General features: G+C 42.6%; 1 protein-coding gene across 1 annotated transcript in view; it reads right to left on the bottom strand.

The window, feature by feature from the left end:
* Slc39a9 (solute carrier family 39 member 9) overlaps positions 1–24,741 on the bottom strand; it is a 52,174-nt gene that overhangs the window by 8,459 nt on the left and 18,974 nt on the right. The window contains exons 2-4 of the mRNA XM_005343275.3: positions 8,885–8,993; positions 4,077–4,277; positions 1,445–1,513 (exon numbers count right to left, since the gene is read on the bottom strand). Of these exons, the coding sequence (XP_005343332.1) occupies positions 1,445–1,513; positions 4,077–4,277; positions 8,885–8,993 (379 nt within the window). The remainder of the gene's footprint in view (positions 1–1,444; positions 1,514–4,076; positions 4,278–8,884; positions 8,994–24,741) is intronic.

The following is a 24,741-nucleotide window of genomic DNA, read 5'->3' as shown; positions in this document are numbered from 1 at the left end:
GCCACCTCGTGGGCTACACAGATTATTAGAAATGGGTTAGATCAATATGTAAGAGCTAGCCAATAAGAGGCTGGAACTAATGGGCCAGGCAGTGTTTAAAAGAATACAGTTTCCATGTAATTATTTCGGGTATAAAGCTAGCCGTGCGGGCGGCCGAGTACCAGGAACATAGCCAGCCGCTCCTACAACAGTATACAGCTTGAATTCATGAGAACTTTATATTCATGTGACCTTTCCTTTTTTTAAAAGATATATTTTTATTATTTTTAGATTATGTGTACGTGTGTAAGTGTGTCCAGGTGCTCGTGTGGACCAACAGTATCAGATCCCCTTGGAGCTGGAGTTGGAGGTAGTTGCAATGCCTGCTGTGGGTGCTGGGAACTGAACTCAGCTCCTCTGCAAGAGCAGTACATGTTCTAAACAACTGAGTCACCTCGCCAGTCCCATGCAACCTTTCTTACCCTCAGAGTAAAATGCCTGGGGCTCTGAAGAAAGTTGGCTATTGCATGAGACTTTAGTCTATTGCATTTATTGGCTCCATTCTCCCAGGTCCCACTGCCTCCGGATCAGTGACATCAGTGAATTTTGTTAGAAAGCAGAAAACAGCAGGCTAGGAGTGAGCTACTTTTCACACGCCTTTATTTGGTTCTGACAGAATCCTACCATCAGGGTCTAGGTTTGGATTGTGGTACTAAAGCAAGTCCCATCAGCAATGCTGAGTCTTCTGCTTAGACCTCAGCCTACATGGGGCAGCAGAGCTGTTTGGTGCTGAAATGCCCAAGCTCTTCTCCAAAACGATCTTAGGGCAGAGGTCAGCAAACTTCAAGCCCAGGCAGGAAATACCTGGTCTCTTGTAACTACTCAACTCTGTCACTACTGTACAAATCAAGCCACAGGTGGCATATAAACATATGAGTACAGCTGTCTTCCAAACAGCAGCAGTATTACTTTAAATGGCATAGTTTCCTAGTGACATGAAATATCTTTTCTGTTTGGTAGTGCTGAGGCTTGAATACAAGCCATTCATACACTAGACAGATGTTTTTCCACTGAGCTACACAGTCCAGACTCTTTTGGACAGGGTCCGGGATATATAGCTCTGGCTAACCCTGAACTTGCTAAGTAGCTCAAACTGATCTTGAATTTGTGATCCTACTGGCTCCACTTTCTCGGTGCTTGGATTACAGGTGTGTGCCCCATGTCCACCTTATACCTTGTGTTTAGGTATCAAAAATACAGAAATCACATTAAAGGAGGCCACTAAAATTTGAAATAAATAAATAAATACATATATCAACATACATATACATGGTTTAATATGTGTATGTAAAAAAAATACAGAAATCGCTCTTACCTTGTAAACACAGATAACAGGGCCGTGCTCAAGCTAGAGGGCTTTGTTCAGCACCCTCCCCCAAGAGCATACACTGCAACCCTGACTTACCTGCAGCGTGGACAACCAGCCCCAGAGTGGTGGTAATTTTGGAACTGCTAGGCCTTGCTGTTTCTGGATCTACATGAGAATGAGAAAGAATCACAAAGTGGTATGACATAAAGCAATAGAGACATCTGTTCGGAGATGGTCTGTTCGTTATTATTGTCATTGTTACTGTTTCACCGTGCAGCCCTTGTAGGCCTTGAACTCAAAATCACCCTGCCTCAGCTTCCTGAGTGCTGGGATTAAGGATATACAAGACCACATCCAGCTGGATAAGTATTTTGAAAGCTCAGATTTTAAACTTTGATGTAGGTTTTTTTTCCTCATTGTTTTTTTTTTCTACTTCAAATACATAGATGTTCTCCTTGCACTAAAGAGGTGGGTGTGTGGGAACTCCTGGATAAATTCCTGAAATGTAAAATCCCCAACTGCCTGAACTTCCTCAGTCTGCAGAAAGTGCTCTCTGGCCTCTGTTTACTTCTTTGCAGGCTCATCTAACCCACCTGCAACTCTGCTCTCATCCCCTCTCCATTTTGCAGAGACCACCCTAGCGTGAGCTTTCACAAGTTACTACAGTTGCCCACTGCTTTTCTTACTTTCCCCAAACTCGGCTTAGCCAGTCACATCAGAGGCACCTGTAGCATTACCCTTCCGCTGTACCGTTAACCAGCTCAGGTCAGCTGCAACCATGCTGTTACGTAGGTTGTTCCTTCAGGACTGAGGACTGAACCCAGGGCCTTGTCCATGCATCTGAGTCCACTGAGTTATAATTCCCAGCCTCCTTTTTACTTTTTTTTTTTTTAATTTTGAGATAGAGTTTCACTAAGTGTCAGACTGGCCCTAACTAACTCTAAAGACCATGCAGGCCTTGGGTTTGTGACTTCCCTGGCTTAGCTTCTGATTACAAATCAGAATCACCACACCTAGCATGAGGCTAAGCATCACCTAGGTCCACAGTAGCTCTTAGTATCTAGACCAGTTAATACAGTTTCTCTAGTACTTTCTAACAACATTTTCACCCCCCTTTCCCTAAATCTCCTCATCTCTAGTTCTGGGCAGGTATTAACTTTCCCAGAGTATTGACCCAAAACCTAGATACTAGTCCAAGTCAAATCCTAGGATCACATCCATCAAGAAGGGATCAGAGAATAAACCTAGCTCAAAATAACTGTCTCTTGGCTCAACTAACATTCTGTATAGCTGCAGAGGTTCCGTATCCCCACGTCAGAGAGAGAAAACCATGTCCCTGCTTCCATCCCAGGCCAGTTGTAACCAGTGCACTCTGTCCTTCTTCCTCTTCCCGTCTAACATGTCTCATGTATGCAGCACTGGGCACCCAATGCTGCTTTATAACTCCTTTTTCTGGGGATGGTACTGCTTTCATGGGAAACATAGGGGTGGGAGTGGGGGCAGGGCATGAAGATCCAGCCCTAGCTAAGGAGCTCTTGGCATTTGGTAGCTGCTAGGAGAGAAAGAGACCGTTCTCCTTAAGAGTGTGATCCCTAGTAGGTCAACTACTCTCCAGAGCAGCCTCCACACCCCACAACCAAGAGTATTTGTGCAACACAAATTAGACTTCGTGGAGAGGGAGAGGCAGGAGGGAGGTGTAACGTTCTACTCTCAGCACTCACATCTGGTGGCTCATAGCCACCTGTGACCAGCTCCAGGGGATCTAACTCCTCTGGCCTATGCGGGGACCCTCATGTGCAGAGACACACACACACATGGAAAATCATGTAATTTTTTTTAATCAAGCAAGAGGACACAATCGTTGTTATAAACCTACAGGAGGAGACTGTAGTTCAGCATAATGCTGACAAGTGAATTAACTTTTACTGACATTTAGTAATACATAAAACCAGAGCTATGTATGTGATATACTCCTGTAATCCTAGCACTTGGAAGACAAAGGCAGAAGACTGTGTTTGAGGCCAGCCTGGGTTACATAAACAGAGGAGGCCTATATAATTTAAAATTCTTTTATTGGGGCAGGGGGTTCATAGAAAGATGGCTCAGCAGTTAAGAGAACTGGCTCCTCTTCCAGAGGGCCTGGGTTCAATTCTGCGCATCAACATAGTTAGCTGTAGGAGGCTGGTCTGATAGCTCCCTGAGCTACACCAAAGCAGACTGCTGGCTTCACAGATCTTGATCATCTGGTCAAAGCACTGTCAAACTTCTTTGTTTACTTCTTTTCTCCCTGTATCTAATAAGCAGATCATAATTTACTCACTATCAAGTTCTTTGCTTGTTTGGTTGGTTGGTTGGCTAACTTTTAGATATTGTCTCACTGTGTATCTCCTAGCTGTTCTGGAACTTAGTATGTAGACAAGGATAGCCTCGAATTCTCTGTAGTGCTATGTACTAATTTTATAAAGATCAACATTCCAGTCAGTGGGCTACAGGCTTTAGCCTGCTTAAGGGTTTCATAGCACAGAAGAGATAAAGGACTTCTACCCTAGTCCTTTATCACCCAAATGCCACTGCTTTAAGCCCAGCAGGGTCGATAGATCAATAAACAGTTGTGCCATGCCACAACTTACTAGCACCACAACACCTGAGGAAAACAAGTTTGCAATTAAGGCTACTGGTGCAGACTGACAAGTGCCCACACAGCCCCCAAAGCCTGAGAGCTACTCACCGTCAGTGGAATGCACATGGGAGCTGCCAATCTGGTCCACTAACAACATAAACACGAAGCCCAGGACAAGGGACACGCCTATGTAGGCATGCAGCTGTGTGTGGTCGTGGCTGTGCTCATGTTCATGGACAACTGGTATTTCTGCTGCTTTGTCTGAGGCAATCACATTCTGCTTTGTTTCAGTGGCTTGGTGGTGTTTTCCTGGAGCAAACAAACCACAAAGTGTAATAGCTTCCATTTGTGTTTTAAGTGCTACTTAATTTACTGCAAAGATACCTAAATTCCTATATTGAAACTGAGGCAACCATAAACTCCTTAAGTTAAAAGGCTATAATGAAAACATTCCCAAATGCCTTTTGCTTTTTGGTATGCAGACCTTCTGACTGCATATCAACTCAAAATCCTGGACACAGAAGCAAATCACCATACAAGAATGCAGTCACATTTCAAAGGGCCCCAAACCTAAAACTTCCCTTTTCATCTGAGAAGTTCATGCCAATCTCCTCAAAAAGCACACAGGGTTTCACTCTGATGAAACCAGATAAAGGCAGGACAGTGGCAATGAAAGCAACTGTGGGCAAATTCACATTTTCATACCTAGGTTGATATGACATTTACAAATAAAAAGCAAACAGGATAGAAAACATTTAGCTTTCATAAAATATTAGTGAGTAATCATACACACACAGGAGTCATATCCTTCCATTTAAATTTATATCATCAACGTGGTTGGGACACGAATAATCAACCAAAGGCTATTCCAATTTATAGTTATGTGTTTGACACTTCAAACATAAATGCTTAAAGACCGACCTTTTTTTTTTAAACATTTTTATATAATACATTTTGATTACATTCTTTCCCTTCCTGCTACTCCTCCCAGGTCCTCCCCTCTTCCCTATTCACCCAACTTTATATTTTTTCTCTCTGTAAACAAAACAAAGACAAAAAAAACCCCAAAAAATCCAACTATCAAAACAGACTAAAAGAAAAGAAAGTCAACAAAACTAAAAAATACCTAAACAAAAACAAATCAAAACAAACAAACAAAAAAAAGCACACACACAAAAAAAACCACAGGATCAATTTTATCTCAGTAAACTACTCCTGGGGATGTGGCCTGCCTTGAAGTGTGGTTGATCTACTCGGTTTCCATTGAAGAAAAGTAACTGTCCCTATCCTAGCAGGTTTCAATTGCAAATAGCTTCTAGTTATGGGTAGAGGTGAGACTTTGTGTCTGTTCCCCTTCTCAGTGCTGGGACTTGTCTGGTTTGGACCTGTGCAGTTTGTTCAAGCCTCTGTGGGTTCATATGTAAGTTCATATGGGCATCAGTCCTGTTGTGTCTGGAAGACGGTGTTTCCTTAGAGCCATCTATCATCTCTGGCTCTTAGAGTCTTTCTGCCTCTTCTGCATAGATCCCTGAGTCCCGAGGGAAGGACTTTGATGAAGACATCCCATTTAGGACTAAGTGCTTCAGAGTCTCCCACTCTCTGCACATTGTCCAGTTGTGGGTCTTGTCATTAATTTCTATTTACTGCAGGAAGCTTCTTTGATGAGGGTTCAGCCATGCTCTCCACTATGGCTATAGCAGTATATCACTACAAGTCATTTTATTCCATGATCCTTTAGTAGAATAGCAGCAGGTTTTCCCCTAGGCTCATGACCTATCTAGTCTCAGGTTTTTGGGCACCCTAGCAGCATCAAGTATAGGTTCCATCTCCTGCAGGTCTTATATCCAATCAAAAATGACTGGTTACTCCCATAACAAAGGCCAAGCATCTTTGTATGTGTGTGCATGTGTTATACATGCATGTGCTCAACTGTGTGTATGCATGTGGAGGCCAGAGGACAGCTTGAGGAAGTCAGTTCTCTCCTTCCACCATGTGAGTTCTGTGATCAAATTCCCGAGACCATCTAGCTTGACACTAAGTCCCCTCATCTGCTGAGCCACCTTGATTGGCACACCATCTGATTTTTGGAGTCAGGGTCTCTCACTGAGCTTGGAGTTTGTCATTTTGACTAAAGTGACTGGCTAGCATGCTCCCGGGATAGGTTTATCTATGTTCTACCCTCCAACATCTCCCCTCCCAGCACCAAGAGTACAGATTCATACAACCATGGCTGGCTCTAGTTTTTTTTTTTTTATGTTTATTTTATTTGATGAAGGTTTGCAACAAAGTTCCAGAAATCCTCTAAGGCCAGGCAATGTGAGAAAAGACCCAATTCCCTGAGTGAGCTGTTCATGAAGCTGTAAGGGTAAAGGCTAAGTTGTGAAGGGGGGGGGGGGTCACTGGGACGGAGAACACACAAGCCATCTTCTTCTGAACGCAGTAGGACCCAGTGGAGCCAGCACAAGAGAGGCCACAAATGCTACAGGGGACAGAGCTATGGGGCAGGACTACGTAAGTCCATCAGAGCATATGAAATGCCACCCTGAATCGCAGTCAACAGACACTGAATGGCAGTGTTTGGTGTTTGGGTTTCCAGTTGACTTTGATCTCATCTTTCCATAGTATAGAAAATGTTCTCAACCTCCTGTGGTAGTTTGAATGTAATTGGCCCCCATAATCTTTTTTTTTTAATTTATTTATTATGTATACAATATTCTGTCTGTGTGTATGCCTGCAGGCCAGAAGAGGGCACCAGACCCCATTACAGATGGTTGTGAGCCACCATGTGGTTGCTAGGAATTGAACTCAGGACCTTTGGAAGAGCAGGCAATGCTCTTAACCTCTGAGCCATCTCTCCAGCCCCATGGCCCCCATAATCTTATAGAGAGTGGTACTATTGGGAGATGTGGCCTTATTGGAGGAAGTGTGTTATTGTGGGATAGTCTTTGAGGTCTCCTATGCTGTTTCAATCTACTTCCTATTACCTGTATATCAACATGTAGCAGCTACCTCTCCATCACGTGTCTGCCTGCATATTTCCATGTCCCACTATGATGATAATGGACTGAACCTCTGGACTGCAAGTGAGCCGCTACAATGAAATGTTTTCCTTTGTAAGAGTTGGATGGGCAGGGTGTCTGTTCATAGCAATTGAACACCTTCCTCATGCTGTGACCCTTTAATACAGTTAGTTCCTCACGCTGTAGTGACCCCCAATCAAAAAATTACTTTTGTTGCTACTTCGTAACTGTAATTTTGCTACTGCTATGAATCATAATATAAATATCTAATATACAGCATATCTGATACGCAACCCCAGCAAAAGGGTCGTTCAACCCCCAGGTTGAGAACTGCTGTTCCATACTATCTTCCAAACGTTTACTCTGTGCTACTGTACACTAGGAAAGACCTAACATGTTTCTTATTTTGCAGGGGCTCACAGTTAAGAGAATGCCTTGAGTCCCAGAGGAAACTTTGGTCCTTTTAACAGTTTCTGAACTGCAAGAGTATGGGGACTTTCAAAGTCGTATTGAACATATTTTATATTATGAGATGACCATGAACCTATGAGGGCCAGGGTCAAGACGTGACAATTGGAAGTTAACAGGTTGTTTCCCAAAGACTTGTATGTTTGAAGACTTAGTTCTTAGCCCTGGTGCTATTTTAGGAGGGTATGAGACTTTTAAGAGGTGGATCCTTACTGGAAGAAATGACTTGCTGGTACAAGCCTTATGGGTTATAAATACACACCTCTCCCTGAGTCAGTTGGTCAGTCAGTCAGTCAGTCTGTTTGTCTCTCTCTACTTCCTAACGGCCAATGCAATGTACCAGCCACTCTACACTCCTGTCACCATAGCTTTGAGTCACTCTTGCCGCCAGACTTTTCCTGCCATGAAAGACACGATCCCTTTAAACCATGAGCCAAAATATCTCTCTCCCTTCAAGTTGCTTCTTCTCAGGAATTTGGTCACAGCAATGAACAAGTTATTAATATAAACACCTTCCAACATAAAGACACCAGGCCCAGATGCTAAACCCATCAATAACTCTACAAAACACTTAAAAGAAAAATAGCAGTTCAGTAACTTCTCCCAGAATATGGGCAACAAGGGAATATGTTTCAACTCTTCTGAGTTCAAATCTCCAGCACCAGCCAGGCATGGTGGTGTGTGCCTGTTTTTCTAGCACTTCTGAGGCAGAGGCAGAAGGATCTGTACAGCCCTTTGGTCATACAGTCTAGCCAAATTGGTGAGCTCCAGGTTGAGTCAGAGACCTCATCTCAAAAAACAAGGTTGAGAGTATGACGAGATAGCTGAGTAGGTAAAGACAATTGTAAGCAAGCTGACTTGATCCCATGGACCCACATGGCAGAAGGAGAGAACTGATTCCCACAAACTGCCCTTTGGCCTCCACACAAGCACCATAGTATGTGTGTACCCACCCCATACAAAATAATAAATAAACATAACAACAATAAGGTACTGAGGGAGAGAGGAAGAGATCTGACATCAACCTCTGGCTTCCATACTCCTGTGTATACTATTAGCATGTACTTCACGGACACAAATACATATATGTACATGCATCACACACACACACACACACACACACACAGAGAGAGAGACAGAGAGAGAGACAGAGAGAGACAGAGACAGAGAGACAGAGAGACAGAGAGAGAAAGAGACAGAGAGAGAGAGAGAACTGTTAGACTTTAAAAGATTGAAATCACTCATTATTGCAAATGAATATTAAGTAGTTAATGAATTGTGGCATTCAACTGCTAAGGATGCATTCACTATCTAAGGTGTCTAATGTTATCTCTTTAATACCCTTTTTAAAACAAACATGAACTGCATCCAGAAGAAATTTCACTCACTCCTCCACCAACACTTCTCAAGTAAGGCTTTCTCTCTTACCCTCCAGAACCTCTTCATAAAGTGCGTGCACCCCTTCAGGCACGATAACCGCCAGTGCAGTTCCACAGAGAAGACCAGCACCCAAAACAGTCACCAGCTTCAGTCGCTCCTGGAAAAACAACAGAAGACAGTATTAGAACACAGTGCTTCTCAACCTTCCTAATACTTGACACTTTAATACAGTTCGTGTTGTGGTGACCCCCAACCATGAAATTATTTTCGTTGCTATTTCGTAACTATAAATTCTGCTACTATTAGGAATTATAATGGAAATATCTGTATTTTCCAAAGGTCTTAGGCAACCCCTGTGAAAGGTCATTCAACCTGCCCCCAAAGGGTCACAACCCACAGGTTGAGAACTGCTATGTTAGAAAGACTGATTGATGAATGGGAATGGCGAGTAAGCATGAAGAATGATTTGCTTCATAAATAATACAGTTAAAGATGAGAAGCTGGGCACACTGGCTTCCGAGGAGGGTGAGGGAGGAAGACTTCTTGAGCCCAGAAGTTTGAGACAACTTGGGCAACACAACAAGATTATGACTTCTTTGTTTATAGAGAGGCAGAGTTTTAAATAGCCCAGGCCAGCCTCAAACTTGATAATGTAGTTAAGGATGGCCTTATTGTAGGATATCTGATCATACTGTGAACCCCAAAATTGTGTTACTAGAAAAAAAACATTTCTCGCTGTGGTGTGGCTCAGCCCTAGTACACACCTTTAATCTCAGAGCTTTCTGGCAGAATATTGTAAATAGGATTAAATAAAGTCAAGCATAGGTTAGGAGGCGGAGCATGCAACCAGTTGACAGGAAAAAACCAGAGAGTATGAGGGAGTCAGGAGGCCAGACAGAGAGATGCACTGGAAGGAGAAGGAGAAGACATTCAATTTGAGGAGTTTTGTTGGGCCAGCGTAGGAGACACAGGAGAAAGCTCTTTCTGGGATGTCAGCGGAGGAAGAAAGTCAGCCACGTGCTTACTCTGCTTCACTGAGCTATCAGCTTTTCACCCCAGCATCTGGCTCCCAAGACTTTATTGGTAAAATTGAATGGCTGAGATTTAGATAAAAACAACACGACACTGAATTTATGCTCCTCCTGCCTCTAGTTCCTAAGTGCTGAGACTATGGGTGTGAGATCCACACAGTGCATCTGGTTTTATGCAGTGTTGGGGCTTCATGCATTCTAGGTAGCACTTAGGCACTTTACCAGCTGAACCACATCCCCAGTCCATTTGTTTGTTTTTAATAAACAGCTCATTTTATCAGTTAAAAACATGCATACAGGCCGGGCGGTGGTGGCGCACGCCTTTAATTCCAGCACTTGGGAGGCAGAGGCAGGCGGATCTCTGTGAGTTCGAGACCAGCCTGGTCTACAGAGCTAGTTCCAGGACAGGCTCCAAAACCACAGAGAAACCCTGTCTCGAAAAACCAAAAACAAAACAAAAACAAAACAAAACAAAAACATGCATACAAAGTAATAGGTCTCATTATGGCACTGAACCACCGAGTCGCTGCTCCAGTCCATGGCAGTTATGTATTCTGAGCATACGTCCTTCCCTATTTCACTTCCACTAGTCCCTCTCCTCTTCCCCCACTAGCCGCCCTGCCACTTTTGAGTCTTTTTTCTTTAAAGATCGTGAGTTTCATGAGGGTATCATACAGGAGATGGGTGAGGGTTTGTTTACAGAAGCATGAGCACCTCACAATGGCTACACCACTGAAGAAAATGTCTCAGGCTGGAAAGATGGCTCAGCAATTAAGAGCACTGATTGCTCTTCCAGAGGACCCAGGGTTCAATTCCCAATACCCACATGGCAGCTCAAAACTGTCTATAACTTCAGCTCCATGGGATGACTCCCTCTTTTGGTTTCTGTGGGTACTGCACACATGTGGTACAGACATAACATGCAAGCAAAACATACACACACGCACAAAATACAACATAAAAAAATTAAAAAAAAAAGAGAATCCTTCTTCCTCCCCCATCAACCACTAACTTTCTCAGGAAATAGTAAGGTCTTACACTGTCTTGGCCAGGGACTACCAGCCTTAGCAGGCTTTGAACCTATGACAATCCTACCTCAGTCTCCCAACTGCTGGGATTGCAAGTATCACCCAGTGAGACTACAACCCTTGAAGCAAAAAGAGAAAGTTGGCAATGATGTAGGGAAACATTTACTATTCATGAACAGGAGCAATGGGTGTATTTCCTTAAACTGACAGGAATATGAACTGCTATAGCTTATTTGGGCCATAATATGACATTTTAGGTTTAAAGTCTCAACGATGTAAATTCTTGAGCTAGAGAGATGACTTAGTGGGTAAGAGAACTTGCCATACAAGTATTCGGATCCCAGAAACTTTGTAAAAACTTGGGCAAGGCTATGTGCCTGCCTGTATGTAACCCCAATGCTGTGGGGAGGCAGAGAAGGACCACTGGGTTTGCTGATAGCCAGCCTAACTCCAGGTTCAGTAAGAGATCCAGTCTCAAAGGAATAAGGCACTTATGAAGAGTCCTAACTTAATTTAAACTAAGTGTCCAAGAAAGGAAAGAACAGCACCTAAGCCACAAAAGCTCTGGGAGATCAGTGTCTAGTCATGGGTTCGGGAAGTCATGACGTACTGGTAGGAGGAAAGTATGATAATGTATACTGATATACATATCTCATATCTGTGAGAAAAGTACTTGTAGATGGATTTATTAAAAAGTATTTATAGTTACTTCTCCAACTGCTGCAATGAAATCCTGGACCAAAGCAACCTAAGCAAGGGGAAGTTTATCTTGGTCCCAAGGTGAAGGCACGGTCTGACATGACAGGGCAGTTAAGACAAAAGGAGCGATGTAGCTACTCACATCACACCCACATCAGGAGGGAGAGATTTCCTCACTTTCTCTTTTTATGCCACGTGGAATGGTGCCCTACAGTAGGCAGGTCTCCCCAGTTCAATTAACCTAACCAAGACAACCTCCCAGGAGATTCTCAATCTCATCAGTTGAAAACTGAGATTAATCATCATAATATACAAAAAAGCATACATTAAATATAACTTTTGTTTCATAAGGTATAAACAATATACAGTATATAATTATATATATAACTTATAAAAAACACATGAAAAAGTAAACTTAGGTATCAATACTAACATGGTTCTGTGGGTTTTGTTCCGTTTTCTTTGTGTTTGTGTGTACATGTGTATGTGTACATGCATAACAGAGACTAACATCAAGTATCTTCTCCTCCACCTTATTTTTTGAGACAAAGCCATGCTTGCAGAGGACCCAATCTAAGATTACAGCACCCATAATAGGCAGCTCACAATCACCTAGAACTGAAGGCTCCAGGTGACCCCAACATCCTCTTCTGGCCTCCTCAGAAGCACATGCATGTGCACGCACGCGCACACACACACACACACACACAGAGAGAGAGAAAGAGAGAGAGAGAGAGAGAGAGAGAGAGAGAGAGAGAGAGAGAGAGAGAGAGAGAGAGAACAGATAAGTTACACAGTGCAACAGTGCAAGAATGATTCAGGGAATGCTGGGAAAACACTACTCATTTAGTCTGTTTCAGGCCAGGCATCTGTCCTTGTTCCTACAGCAACCAAGTGACACTTCACCTTCTCCATCTGCTTTATCCTGTTGTTCTCTCACAGATGTTATCACAGGGCACTCCCCCAATAAAGTTCTGCACACACATCTCAAAGTGGATTTTCCAGGGAACCCACCTAAGTCACTGAGAGAAGACTTGTATTTGAAAGACAATGAACCTCACAACTCAATACCCAGAGACAAACACCCTGGTAAAAAGCTTCACAGAGGATATGAACAACCAGTAAGCCCATAGACTACTCAACAGTTAATTACCAGGAAGATGCAAATAAAACTCATGCAAGACTTTTCATACCTATTTTAAAATATCAAAAATTAGAAAACAAACAAAAACAGTCATAGCACTAAAAATGACAAGGATATAAACTGAAACCTTTGTCTACTGCTGGGAGCATGGAATGAAGGCAGTCTCTAACAGGCATGGTCAGCATTCCCTTTTTGGGAGTTACCAAAGAGAAATAAAAAAAACTGTACAAGAATGATCATGGACTGGAGAGATGGCTCACTGATTAAGAGCACTTCTTCTTCTGGAGGACCCAGGTTTGATTCCCAGCACCTATATGGTACGTCAACAATGATCTGTAACTCCAAGAGGATTTGATGCCCTCTTCCAGCCTCAGCACACATGTGATCACAGACATACATATGTACAGGCAAAACACCCATACATATAGAATAAAATAATTTTGAAATATTTACAAAAGAATGTTCACATGGGACATAGGAGTTTGAGGGAGGAGTCAGCAAGGTATAACTCATATATGAAATTCTCACCCCTCAAAAAATAAAAAGCCAGGAGATGGCGGTGCACTCCTTTAATCCCAGCACTCAGGAGGCAGAGGCAGGTGGATCTCTGTGAGGTCGAGGCCAGCCTGGTCTACAAGAGCTAGTTCCAGGACAGGAACCAAAGCTACATGGAGAAACTTTGCCTTGAAAAAAACAAACAAAAAAAACAAAACAAAACAAAAGGGAGGAAGAAGAGAGGAGGTTCACAGAAGCCAGACGTGGTAGTGTATACTTGTAATCCATACTGCACACTGTGGGGGCTGGGCAGGAGGTTTTTGATTTAGAAGGCAGATATCAATTATCAAAAAAAGTCTGAGTATAAGACTGGACAAAAATATAAGAAAGCATCCTCCCTTGATATATAGATTGAAAATCAAAGAACAAGGATGAGAACTGATTTATCTGAGACCATGCTGTATGGCTGGTTAAGGCACAGGGTGGGAGAGCCACACTGTCCAAACATTCCATGATAATATACAGTCAGCACAGTGCTACAGTCCATCCTATGCAACTCATCTCAGAAGAACATAGTCACACAGCCTATTCAACCAGGAACATCCTGTGTCATGAGGAAAACAAGAATTATGCCTCTTTTGTGAAGGGTCAAAATAAATAAAGAGAGGGCTGGAGAGATGGCTCAGAGGTTAAGAGCATTGCCTGCTCTTCCAAAAGTCCTGAGTTCAATTCCCAGCAACCAAATGGTGGCTCACAACCATCTGTAATGAGGTCTGGTGCCCTCTTCTGGCCTGCAGGCATACACACAGACAGAATATTGTATACATAATAAATATTTTAAAAAATAAATAGAGAACAGGAAACAGCCAGTGCTTCACAAAATTTCAGTGTCATCCCTATGCCACCCCCGACAAGACAGGGCATCACTATGTGGCTCTGGCTATCTCAAAACTCACTATGTAGACCAGGCTAGTTGGAAACTCACGGCCTTTGCCTCCTGAGTGCTGGGATTAAAGGTGTGCACCACTATGCCTGGCTGCTTTGGTTTTTTACTATAAAGGGTTATTTATTCTGACAGGAAACGTCACCTACTTTTTTGTAGAGAAATTCTGGAGAATTGGGCACTGCCACTTCACTGGCTTTACCTCAGGAATGCAATGGAGCCCCTTTCGACAGCTGTACCTGGAAACAGTCCTTACTCATGAAGCCATGTCAAGAATTCTTAGAGCTGGGCTTGGTTGTGCACACCTTTAATCCCAGCACTCGGGAAGCAGAGGCAGGCAGATCTCTGAGTTTGAGGTCAGCCTGGGCTATGCAGAGAAACCCTGTCTCAAAAATCAAAATAAGACTTAAATGTTTTAATACTTTGTCCCCAGTTAGTGCACTATTTAGACAGATTCAGGAGGTACATTCTTGCTGGGGGAAGTATGTCACTGGGGGTAGACTTTGAGGCTTCAAAAGTCATGTGTTGTTCCAAGTTTGCTCTTTCAGCTTGCTGTTCCCCATGTCTTCCTGCTGCCATGCCTCTCTGCCATGGTGATAGACTCGGCCTCTGGAACTATAAACCCAAATAAACTCTTCCTTCTATAAGTTGTCTTTGTCAAAGGTTATACAAATACTTAAAAGACCATAACAGGATTCTGTCTCAGTAAGCATGAAGCAACACACCATTTGTCTCATTAATGCAAATATCTTTGATTATAACTGGACTTTTTCCCAAGGAGCAGAAACCTTGTTCATTTATTGTTTCAATCTTCAGTATTAGAAAGAAAAGATTATCCTACAGTAAATTTACAGCGTGGTGGTGACCAACACTCTGATGAAAAGGACTAGTTAAATGACATAAGCACCACTGCCGTGAGCTGCAGTGCCAATTTTTATTAGAAAAAAAAATTTTTTTTTTTTTTGGTTTTTCGAGACAGGGTTTCTCTGTGGTTTTTTTTTTAAATGTTGCTTTGTTTTTCTTTTTTAATTTTATTTACTATGTATACAATATTCTGTCTGTGTGTATGCCTGCAGGCCAGAAGAGGGCACCAGACCCCATTACAGATGGTTGTGAGCCACCACGTGGTTGCTGGGAATTGAACTCAGGACCTTTGGAAGAGCAGGCAATGCTCTTAACCTCTGAGCCATCTCTCCAGCCCTTCTCTGTGGTTTTGGAGCCTGTCCTGGAACTAGCTCTTGTAGACCAGGCTGGACTCGAACTCCCAGAGATCCACCTGCCTCTGCCTCCCGAGTGCTGGGATTAAAGGCGTGCGCCACCAACGCCCGGCTTAGAAAAAAATTCTTAACTACCAGTCTTAGTTTGGGTTACTACTACTGTGAAGAAACACCATGACTAAAGCAACCTAGGGAGGAAACGGTCTATTTGACGAACACTTCCACAGCACTGTTTTACCTCAAAGGAAGTCAGGACAGAGGAACTCAAAACAAGACAGGAACCTAGAAGCAGGAGCTGATGCAGAGGCTGTGAAGGAGTGCTTCACAGTGCTTATTGGCTTACTCAGCCTGCTTTCTTAAAGAACCCAGGGCCACCTGTCCAGAAATGGCACAGCCAACAAAGGGCTGGGTCTTCCCAATTAAGAAAATGCCCTAAAGGCTTGCCTACAGCCCAGTCTTTCCGAGATTTTCTCAATTGACGCTTGCTCTTCCCTGAAGACTCTAGCTTGTGTCAAACTGACATAAAACTAGTCAGCATACCACCACAATCATTTTAGACTCAATTTGATCTATTTCAACCCTGGAAATAATGGCTCTATGGTGTCTGTATGGCTGTATTCTCTCATATAACTTTACAACCAGGGATTTAATCTCAAATTTAGTGTTTATCAAAGTTAACAAAGTGCTGGCAACTCCTCTTCCCTGCCTGTGGCAAATCACTATGAGTATATTTAAATGAAGAACTACAAATTCCAGGCATATTCAAGATGGGAGGAGAGCTCCCCAAGCAATAGTTTCTGTCAGAGTAATGAACTGTTTTCTCGAGAGAGGCACAAACTACGCAGTGAGGTTTTGTTACCTCATTCCAAAACTTCACAGTTGTAGCTGATTGGGCTGAAGAATCAGCCAGCTGTATTAATTAAAACAACAGCTTGCATCAATGCCATTAACTATCAGTGCAAAGCTTTGAAGTCTGTTTAATTTCCTTGGCAGACAGCAAGAAAATTAAATAGTTTTTCTTTTCCAGCTCATAAAACAGTCAACAAATTATTCTGTTCAACCAAATACAAACCAACACTTTTAGAAGCTTTTGATAACTGAAAATTCCTGTTTCTATCCTTGTGTTCCAGCCCACTTTAGCACTCAAAGCATCAACAGAGTCCAAAAAACAGAGGTCAGTCTGTTAGAGCAAGACAGACTCCATCTGAGCACTGAAGAGATAAGAAGATATGGAATAATTCTTGTTCAAAACAACAAAGCTTTTCTCCACACTCTTGCAAACAAGGCCGATTCAAGGAGCTCTTGCTTAGGATTAATTTAGCCACTCCATGACCTGTCATTAAGTATTAGTAACTCAGATCTGAATTTGTTCAAGTTCTTCTGTCTGATACAAGGCACCCCAAAGCTCCTGGGCTCTAAGAGGCAGCTGCATGAATCTTCCCTGCTTCCGTGTCCTCTTCTGTAAGAGGTTGCTGCTTTCACTGCAAAGCAGCAGGATGTCAGCACACTGCACAGAGTCACCGTTAGTGCTTACCTTCCACATCCTGTGCTGCACAAACACAAAGCTTCTCACACTGGGGAAATGTCTGGAGCAGCTGAAATCAACAGTGGCTGGGGGCATCTAGACTTCCCTTTTCTAATTCATTTAACATAAAGATTAAGGAAGTCTTCCAGGAAGCAATAATAAGCATGCACTTTATTAACGCCACTTCCTCCAATCTTGGAAGATAAGATTAATCTGTTTTTCTTCCTAAACTTAAAAGAACTAAATATGCCAGTTGGGAGTGATGTGTGCTCAGTCAGAAGCCAGGGTCTTTGAGTTCAAAGTCAGCTTGGCCTTCAGAGCATTCCAGGACAGCCAGGGCTACACATGAAAAACCCTATCTTGAAACACAAAACAAAAAGAGAACTTAACATAAATACAAATCCTATGTAGATTCTTTCAGTTGGCCATAAAAACAAAAGCAGAAGCCCACTAGCAAAGAAGTTGGGGAAATACTGGCAATAAATATATCAGTAATATATAAAGAGCCCAATAACCAGACTAAAAATATTTTTTCTCTATTAAAGTTTTTTTTAATGATAATGTGAAAACAAAATGTCATTTGTGTTTGTTGGCAAATATATTCTTAAAAGATTGAGAACCTTCTTAGGAACATTTATGCCCTTTTACCCATCATTCTACTTCTCTCTCTCTTTTAAGGCAGGGCCTCTCCATTACGTAGCCCTTCTATCTTGGAACTCACTGTGTAGACCAAGCTGGTCTTCAACTCACAGAGATCTACCTTCATCTGCCTTCAAGGGGTGTGTGAAGCCACTAAAGCTGGCTCCATTCCTTAAATCTGAAATATGTCCAGAGTTTTCAAAAATTAACTGAATCTAATCAAGTCAAAAACAAATGAATATACAAGAATTTCACTACATAAAATGATTGAATGTAGTAAAGTGATGTGGGAGTGTCATATATCAATCTGTTGATTTCATTGGTTGAGTAATAAACAAACTGCTTGGGCTCATAGCTTAGAACATAGGTGGGTGGAGTGAACAGAGCAGAATGCTGGGAGGAAGAGGAAGTGAGGTAAGACACCTCAGACAGAGATGCCATGCTCCCATCTCCAAGGCTGACTTGAGGCACACGCGATGAAGCTCCAACCCAGGATGGACGTAGGCTAGAATCTCTCTGGTAAGCCACCTTGTGGGCTACACTAGAAATGGGCTAGTCCAGGAATGAGAGTTAGCCTAGAAGAGGCTAGATAGAAACGGGCCAAGCAGTGATTAAAAGAATACAGTTTCCGTGTAATTATTTCGGGGCATAAGCTAGCCGAGCCAGGCGGCTGGGGTGCTGGGGATGCAGCCCCGCCGCTCCTATTACTACAGTAAAGACATTTGAAAACACCTGCATTAAATTTGAACAATAAAGGAAAACAAGAAAATATTTAAATATTTCCCAAATAAAAGGGAAAATGTAAAATTATGCATACCTCACCTATGCAACCATGTTAAAAATGTATACAGAAGAAAGTGGATATAAAGTTATTAGTGATCCTACTAGGCTGTGGGAAAACATTATTAAACATTATTTTCTTTTCCTTCTACACATTATATTAAATTTCCTATAAACTATCTGTAATTGACTATAAACAGGCCTTTCAAAAAAAAACAGTGCTGAAAGCAGGAGAGATGGCTGAGCAGTTAAGAGAACTGGCTCTTAATTCAGAGGACCTGGGTTCAATTCCCCAGAACCCATATGGCAGCTCACAACTGTCTATAACTTCACTTCCAGAGTATAGATACTCTCTTAGACATGCATGCAGACAAAACACCCATACACATAAAAATAAATAATTTTAAATGCTAACTATGGGCTGGGAATATAGCTCAGTGTTTGCCTAGTATCCATGAAGCACTGGGTTTATTTCTAGCGCCACATAAAACTAAGCATGGTGGCACACATCTGCGATCCCACCAGTAAGACGGAGGTAGGGGATTTAAGTTTCAAGGTCATCCTTGGCTACTCTGCAATATCCAGAGCACCCTGGGCTAGCATCAGATCCTGTCTCAAGTGGGGAAAGAAGCATATTTTTAATCCCAGGAGGCAGAGGAAAATGGATCTCTGTGAGTTCTAGGCCAGTCAGGGTAACATAGCGAAATCTTGTCTCAACAACAAAAACTGCTGGGACCTGGAGAGATAGTTCACCAGTTAGGAGTTGTTACTGCTCTGTCTGGGAAGGTTTGGATCTCAGCACCTACATCAGAGGCTAAGGAATATTTGTAACTCCGGCTCCAGGGGATCCAACAATCCCATTCTTGGTCTCTGTGGGCTACACATACACACACGCACACACACAAACAGACACACAGACATACATAGAAATAATTTTTTTTTGCTTAAACTACTAAGTTAACTAGAGACCATATAAATAGGCATTTAAATTATTATACAATGAAGCTCAGTTTCCTCTCTACTTAACAGGGTTTAGACTTCTTCCTCATTGGGCTTATCACTAAAATCAACACGGAACTTACATGTAAATTTAATGTAAGCCACTACCAATTACTGTGCTCTGATTGCATCATAGAGTGCAGTGCCCAAGTGTGATCATTAAGATGCTCTCCTGGAGGAGGGAGGAGTAAATGTGATCAAAATACATTGAATGAAATCCTTAAAGAATAAAAAATATTGTAAAGATTTATGCATAGGAATGCTTTCTCTGCATTTATGTATGTGCACCAGGTACATGCCTGGTGCCTGTGGAGGAAGAGATGGTATAATCCCCCAGAACTGGATTAGGGATGGTTGTGAACCACCATGTGGGTACTGGGAACCAAACATCTGCAAGAACACATGCTCTTAACTACTGTGCTGTCCCACTAGCCCCTAAACATACTCTTTAAAAAGGTTTTCTCCTTTACTGAGTGGTTTTAAACACTGTATTTTGAGGTTTTATAATTAACTAGAATGCTTTTCAATCTCTTGTTCTCTCTGTCTTGTGTATCTACTAATCACTGTCCTCTGCCGACAGTTGAGAAAACCAGCCTGGGCTCTCACAACTCAAAAGTGGGTTGATAATGTATAAATCTTTAATCTAAAGAGACATTTGGAGGATTTCATACAAAAATCCAGACTTCTAGTTCTGGAGGAACAGAGAGCTTTGGCAGTATTGGGCAGCCTGTATCAATGGCAGGGACTTTCTGCTCATCAGTTCTGGAGAACAGAGAACTTTGGCGGTATGGGCACCTGTATCAATGGCGGGGGCTTTCTGTTCACAATTCTCACTCACTACTCCCTGGCGACTCTGGGGCAGATGCTAAAGGTCAGTTGCCACACATATATTATGATAATGGACTTTCCCATCTATTTCTTTTGTTCTTTAAGACATGGGAGCCTGCTATGTTACTTCAGCTGTCCCTCAACTTCTAGGCTCAAGTGATTTGCTTGTTTCAGCCTCCAGCTTTGCCCCAGTTACTGTTGGATCTCATGCCAGACTGGAGTGACTGCTCAGCCTTCGTGTTGCTTGATTTTTCTGAACAATTACCCAGCTGAATCAGTCAGAGTCCAACCAGGAAAGAGAAACCATAAAGCTATTTGAACATAAAGAATAACTTTAACAGGGGACTGAGCAATGGGAATTGGCTAGTTAGGAAGAACTCTAAAGAATGTACAAGTAGCAAATACAAGGAGTGGCTGCAACCTAAGGACAGAGATAAGAATGCCTCAAAAATAAATAAAACAAGAAGACTGAAGTCCAAACAATGTAGAAGAGGGCATGGCTGTGGTCCAATGAACAGCAGAGGCTTCTGAATTACTATGCTGGTAGAACTTGCTGGAGACAAGCACTCCAGGCTGTTGGGAAAAGCTGTTTGTGGGTTTCTCACTAGAGACTATCCTATAAAACCACCCGCGAGGGGTGCCAGTGAAAACTGCTGAGTGCCCCAAGAGCCTAGGCTGAACAGCCAGCTGCAGTGTAAGAGCTGGGCACAGAGAAACTTAACCTGGTTTGCTAAGACTCCAGGCATGCTGCAGGCCCTGCCAGAGCTGGACACTGTATGACAAGGCTGGCCTGCTACAGAAATCAGTGCCAGAGAAACTACCTAGAAGCCTGCTGAGCAAGCATGCCAGAATTAAAGAGTAATACCTCCCTCTTACAGTTTCTCTCCAGTAACCTCTATTAACAAGGAGTTAACATCCTGCCAACTGGCAAAAGAAATAGAGGGCACACATTTTTGCAGAGGATGATGAAAGCCGGACTTGGAACAAAAGGCACCCAACTGATAACTGGCACACTAGTTTACTAGAAAAGCAGGAGCACGTGAGGACCAAATGCAATAGAGAGCAGACAAAATGCTTGCTCTCAGGATGTCTGACTAATGACAGACTTGCTGCTTCTTTGGATTAACTATGTTTTGGGATGACCAAATTCTAGACAGGAAAGGTATCGCCAATGCTCATCATCACTGTAACTAGCAGCTGTCAAGTACCTGGTAAGCCATACACCTTCTACTCTAATCGCCTTACATGTGTCAGCCCAGGTAATCCTGCCAACATTCTATGAGGTAGGTGCTTCTATTGTCCCCACTGTACAGCTGGGCAAACAGAGGCCTAGAAGGTGATGTGCCTAACCTCACATAGTCAGCAAGTAGCAGAGCAACGACTTATACCTATAAAGTCTAGCCCCAGGGTTTATAGTCATAATCAGCATGCTAAACTGCCTGCTGGCAAAACTTGTTTGTTGTTTAACAGTTTCTTTGCTTTTAGCTAGTTTTCTTCCATTTGCCTGTAAATGCATATGAAATAGGCTGAGTGTACAGCTAGATGGAGAACCCAGGATTAGCTAGATTAAAATACCTAGGATCAGGGCAGCAAGGAGAATCTTTCATGATTGATATCGTCATCTAGACCTTGTCACTCCAAAGCCCATATAATTGAGACAAAAGAATTTCTAACCCAATAAATAAGCCAACCTTTTCTGGCTTAAGAAGTTGAAATCAAACACTAGTATTCAAGCATAATTGAGGGGCTTTTGTTTTTCTTTTCTCTTTCTTCTTTTTCCTTGTTTTCTTAAAGTCAGGGTCCTATTATGTAGCCCTGACTGGCCTGTAACTCACTGTGTAGACCAGTCCACGCTGGAACTCAGAAACTCCACCTGCCTCTGCCTATGTGTGAGACTAAAGGCTTCAACTACCACACCTGGTCTTTTTTCCATTTCCTTCTTTCTGACTTTTTTTTCTTAAAGAGTGTTCCCACTATGTAGACCTGAATGGCTTTGAACTCAAATCTGCTTTGACAATCCATCCCACCTGGGATGACAGACATGCACCCCACACCTTGCTGAGGGTTCTGAAATCCCACCACAGTCTAAGTACCACACTCAGTACTATTCTTTGTTACCTAGAATTTCAAACCGAGACTTAAGTGGATGTTAAATCTCATTATTCAAAAAAGCCTTATCTCTTGGGGATATGGCTCAGAATTTGGTAGACGAAGACCTGAGTTCAGTTCCTTGGCACCCATGTAAGAATCTGGGTGTGATGATGCATGTCTGTAACACCAGCACTTGGGGGCAGGGACAGGTGGATGAGGCGGGGGAGAGCCTCAATGGCCAGCTTGTCCAGTTGTAAAGGGCAAGCTCTTTTTCTGTGAGAGACACTATCCAAAAAACAAGGTGCAGAAGCACTAAGACAGACAGACAGACACACACACACGTGCACACACGCGCGGGCGCGCGCGCACACACACACACACACACACACACACACGCACACACACGCGCGGGCGCGCGCGCACACACACACACACACACACACACACACGCACACACACGCGCGGGCGCGCGCGCACACACACACGCACACACACACACACATTTTTCAGTTAAAGGCTAGGTTAAGTCTGTCACCTACAGGAATATTCCGATAAAGTTTTCTTCTTCCCTGTAAGAGGATATCACTTTTTGCACCACAATACTGAAGACTGATTAAATAGTGAAGATGTCAAGTTGGAAATTAATCTTAGATCAAAATGGCAACTACTTCAGACTCCAACTGGGCAGGTGTTACAAGCTTCTGGGCCTTGCACATATGCAACTGTTTACCGTGGAGTTTGAAGTCTTTCTACCCCAACTAAGACCATGGCAGGAGAGAAACTGGGAAGACAAGACATTAGTGGTGTTAAGATGCTCCTGGGCTGGTAGGTGAAAAGAACCCATTTAAACAGATCCTGTTTTCATGCCGTCTTTTACAGGGCTTATAAGGGCAGTATCATACAGTGGATAAACATTCTGACACGGGAAGTCAAAGTCTCTGCCCACCTAAGTGTGTGGCTTCTCCTGCCCTAGTTTACTTATTTGTAAAGCTACATGAACAACATCTCTGGATCTTTGTCCTGGGGATTAAATAAAACAGCGTATCCCAGTGGTACACAGGAAGAGTTCAACAAGCACACACTGGGGTAGAGGTGTATGCCCTTGTTCAAAGCATTCAGGAGGCAGGTGGGTCTCTGTGAGTTCCAGAGTTCCAGGACAGCCATATATAATAAGGATCCTGTCTAAAAAAAAAAAAAAAAAAAAAGAAAAGAAAAGAGAGAAAGAAAGAAGGAAGGAAGGAAAAAAGGCTATTTTTACTATGCCAGCACATTTTAATTATGCATATCCACATAGCATCTTAGAGGAAATAAAATCTCCATAAAAATATTGAATCTGATTATATCCTAATTTTGTCTCATTTAAACTTAGTTTTATCAGCCATAGAACATTATTACAAAACAATCTGTGGTTCAGACTCTGAGGAAAGACATGTTACTGGCTGCTTTCCACATAAGGATAAATTTACTGAGGTAAAATTTAAAATCTTAGAACTCAGAAATGAAATTCAAAAGAGGCCCAAAACACTGCATTCTCATAAGGAAATAAGAGAGTAAGACACCAAACAATACAAAAAGTCCTAGAAATGCCACTTGGTCAAACCTACCTCAAAAGGGACAAACTGACAGAGAAATTGCAAACTGAACAAACTTGTTCTTCAAACACATAGCCTTTCATTTGGTGATTAAGTCAAAATACCCAGAGAATTATGAATTAATCACATACTATAATCAGACACAAAGAAAACTTCAAAATGTGAAAGGACAAAACAACGTTAAAACTAACATTTAAGCAAAGAAAGAGAAAGAAAGCTAAATGCCAAGAAGTCTTCCACAACACAGGGAGGCTGTAGGACAAAGTCTGGCCTCTCTGAAACACTACCCGTGGACGCTAAGGCCAACCACCACAAGACTTCTGCAGCACAGATGACGCAGAGCCATTCCTGTGATTCAGAAGGAGGTGAATGTGGAAGTGTAGCATGGCTAATAAAAACCCAGAGACAGACAAGATCGTGGGGTTCAACCTGAAGAGGAGAAAAGCAAAGCAGCCAGTCACTAGAGAGTTCTTACCACTAAGAAATCCTCAGACTGAAAAGCTGAAAAGCCCCGTCATTATTAGATGTTTGTTCTCAGCTGGACAGTGGTGGTGCATGCCTTAAATGTCAGTGTTTGGGAACAGGCAGGTGGATTTCTGTGACTTTGAGGCCAGCCTGGTCTAGAGAGCTAGTTCCAGGACAGCCAGGGCTACACAAAGAAACCCTGTCTTGAGAAAAAAAAAAGTTTGCTCCCAAATAAAAAGTAAAGATTATAAATCAGGCTGGGAGTAGTGGCACACTCCTTTAATCCCACTCAGGAGGCAGAAGACCTCTGTGAGTTTGAGGTCAGCCTGGTCTACACAGTGAGTTCCAGGACAGCCAGGGCTACAAAATGAGACCCTGTCTCTAATAATAGAGAAGGAGAAGGAGGAGAAGGAGGAGGAGGAGGAGGAG

Source organism: Microtus ochrogaster, chromosome 1 (genome assembly GCF_000317375.1).
Source record: "Microtus ochrogaster isolate Prairie Vole_2 chromosome 1, MicOch1.0, whole genome shotgun sequence".
Classification (NCBI taxonomy): domain Eukaryota; kingdom Metazoa; phylum Chordata; class Mammalia; order Rodentia; family Cricetidae; genus Microtus; species Microtus ochrogaster.
This window is presented reverse-complemented; position numbering and strand designations above follow the sequence as displayed.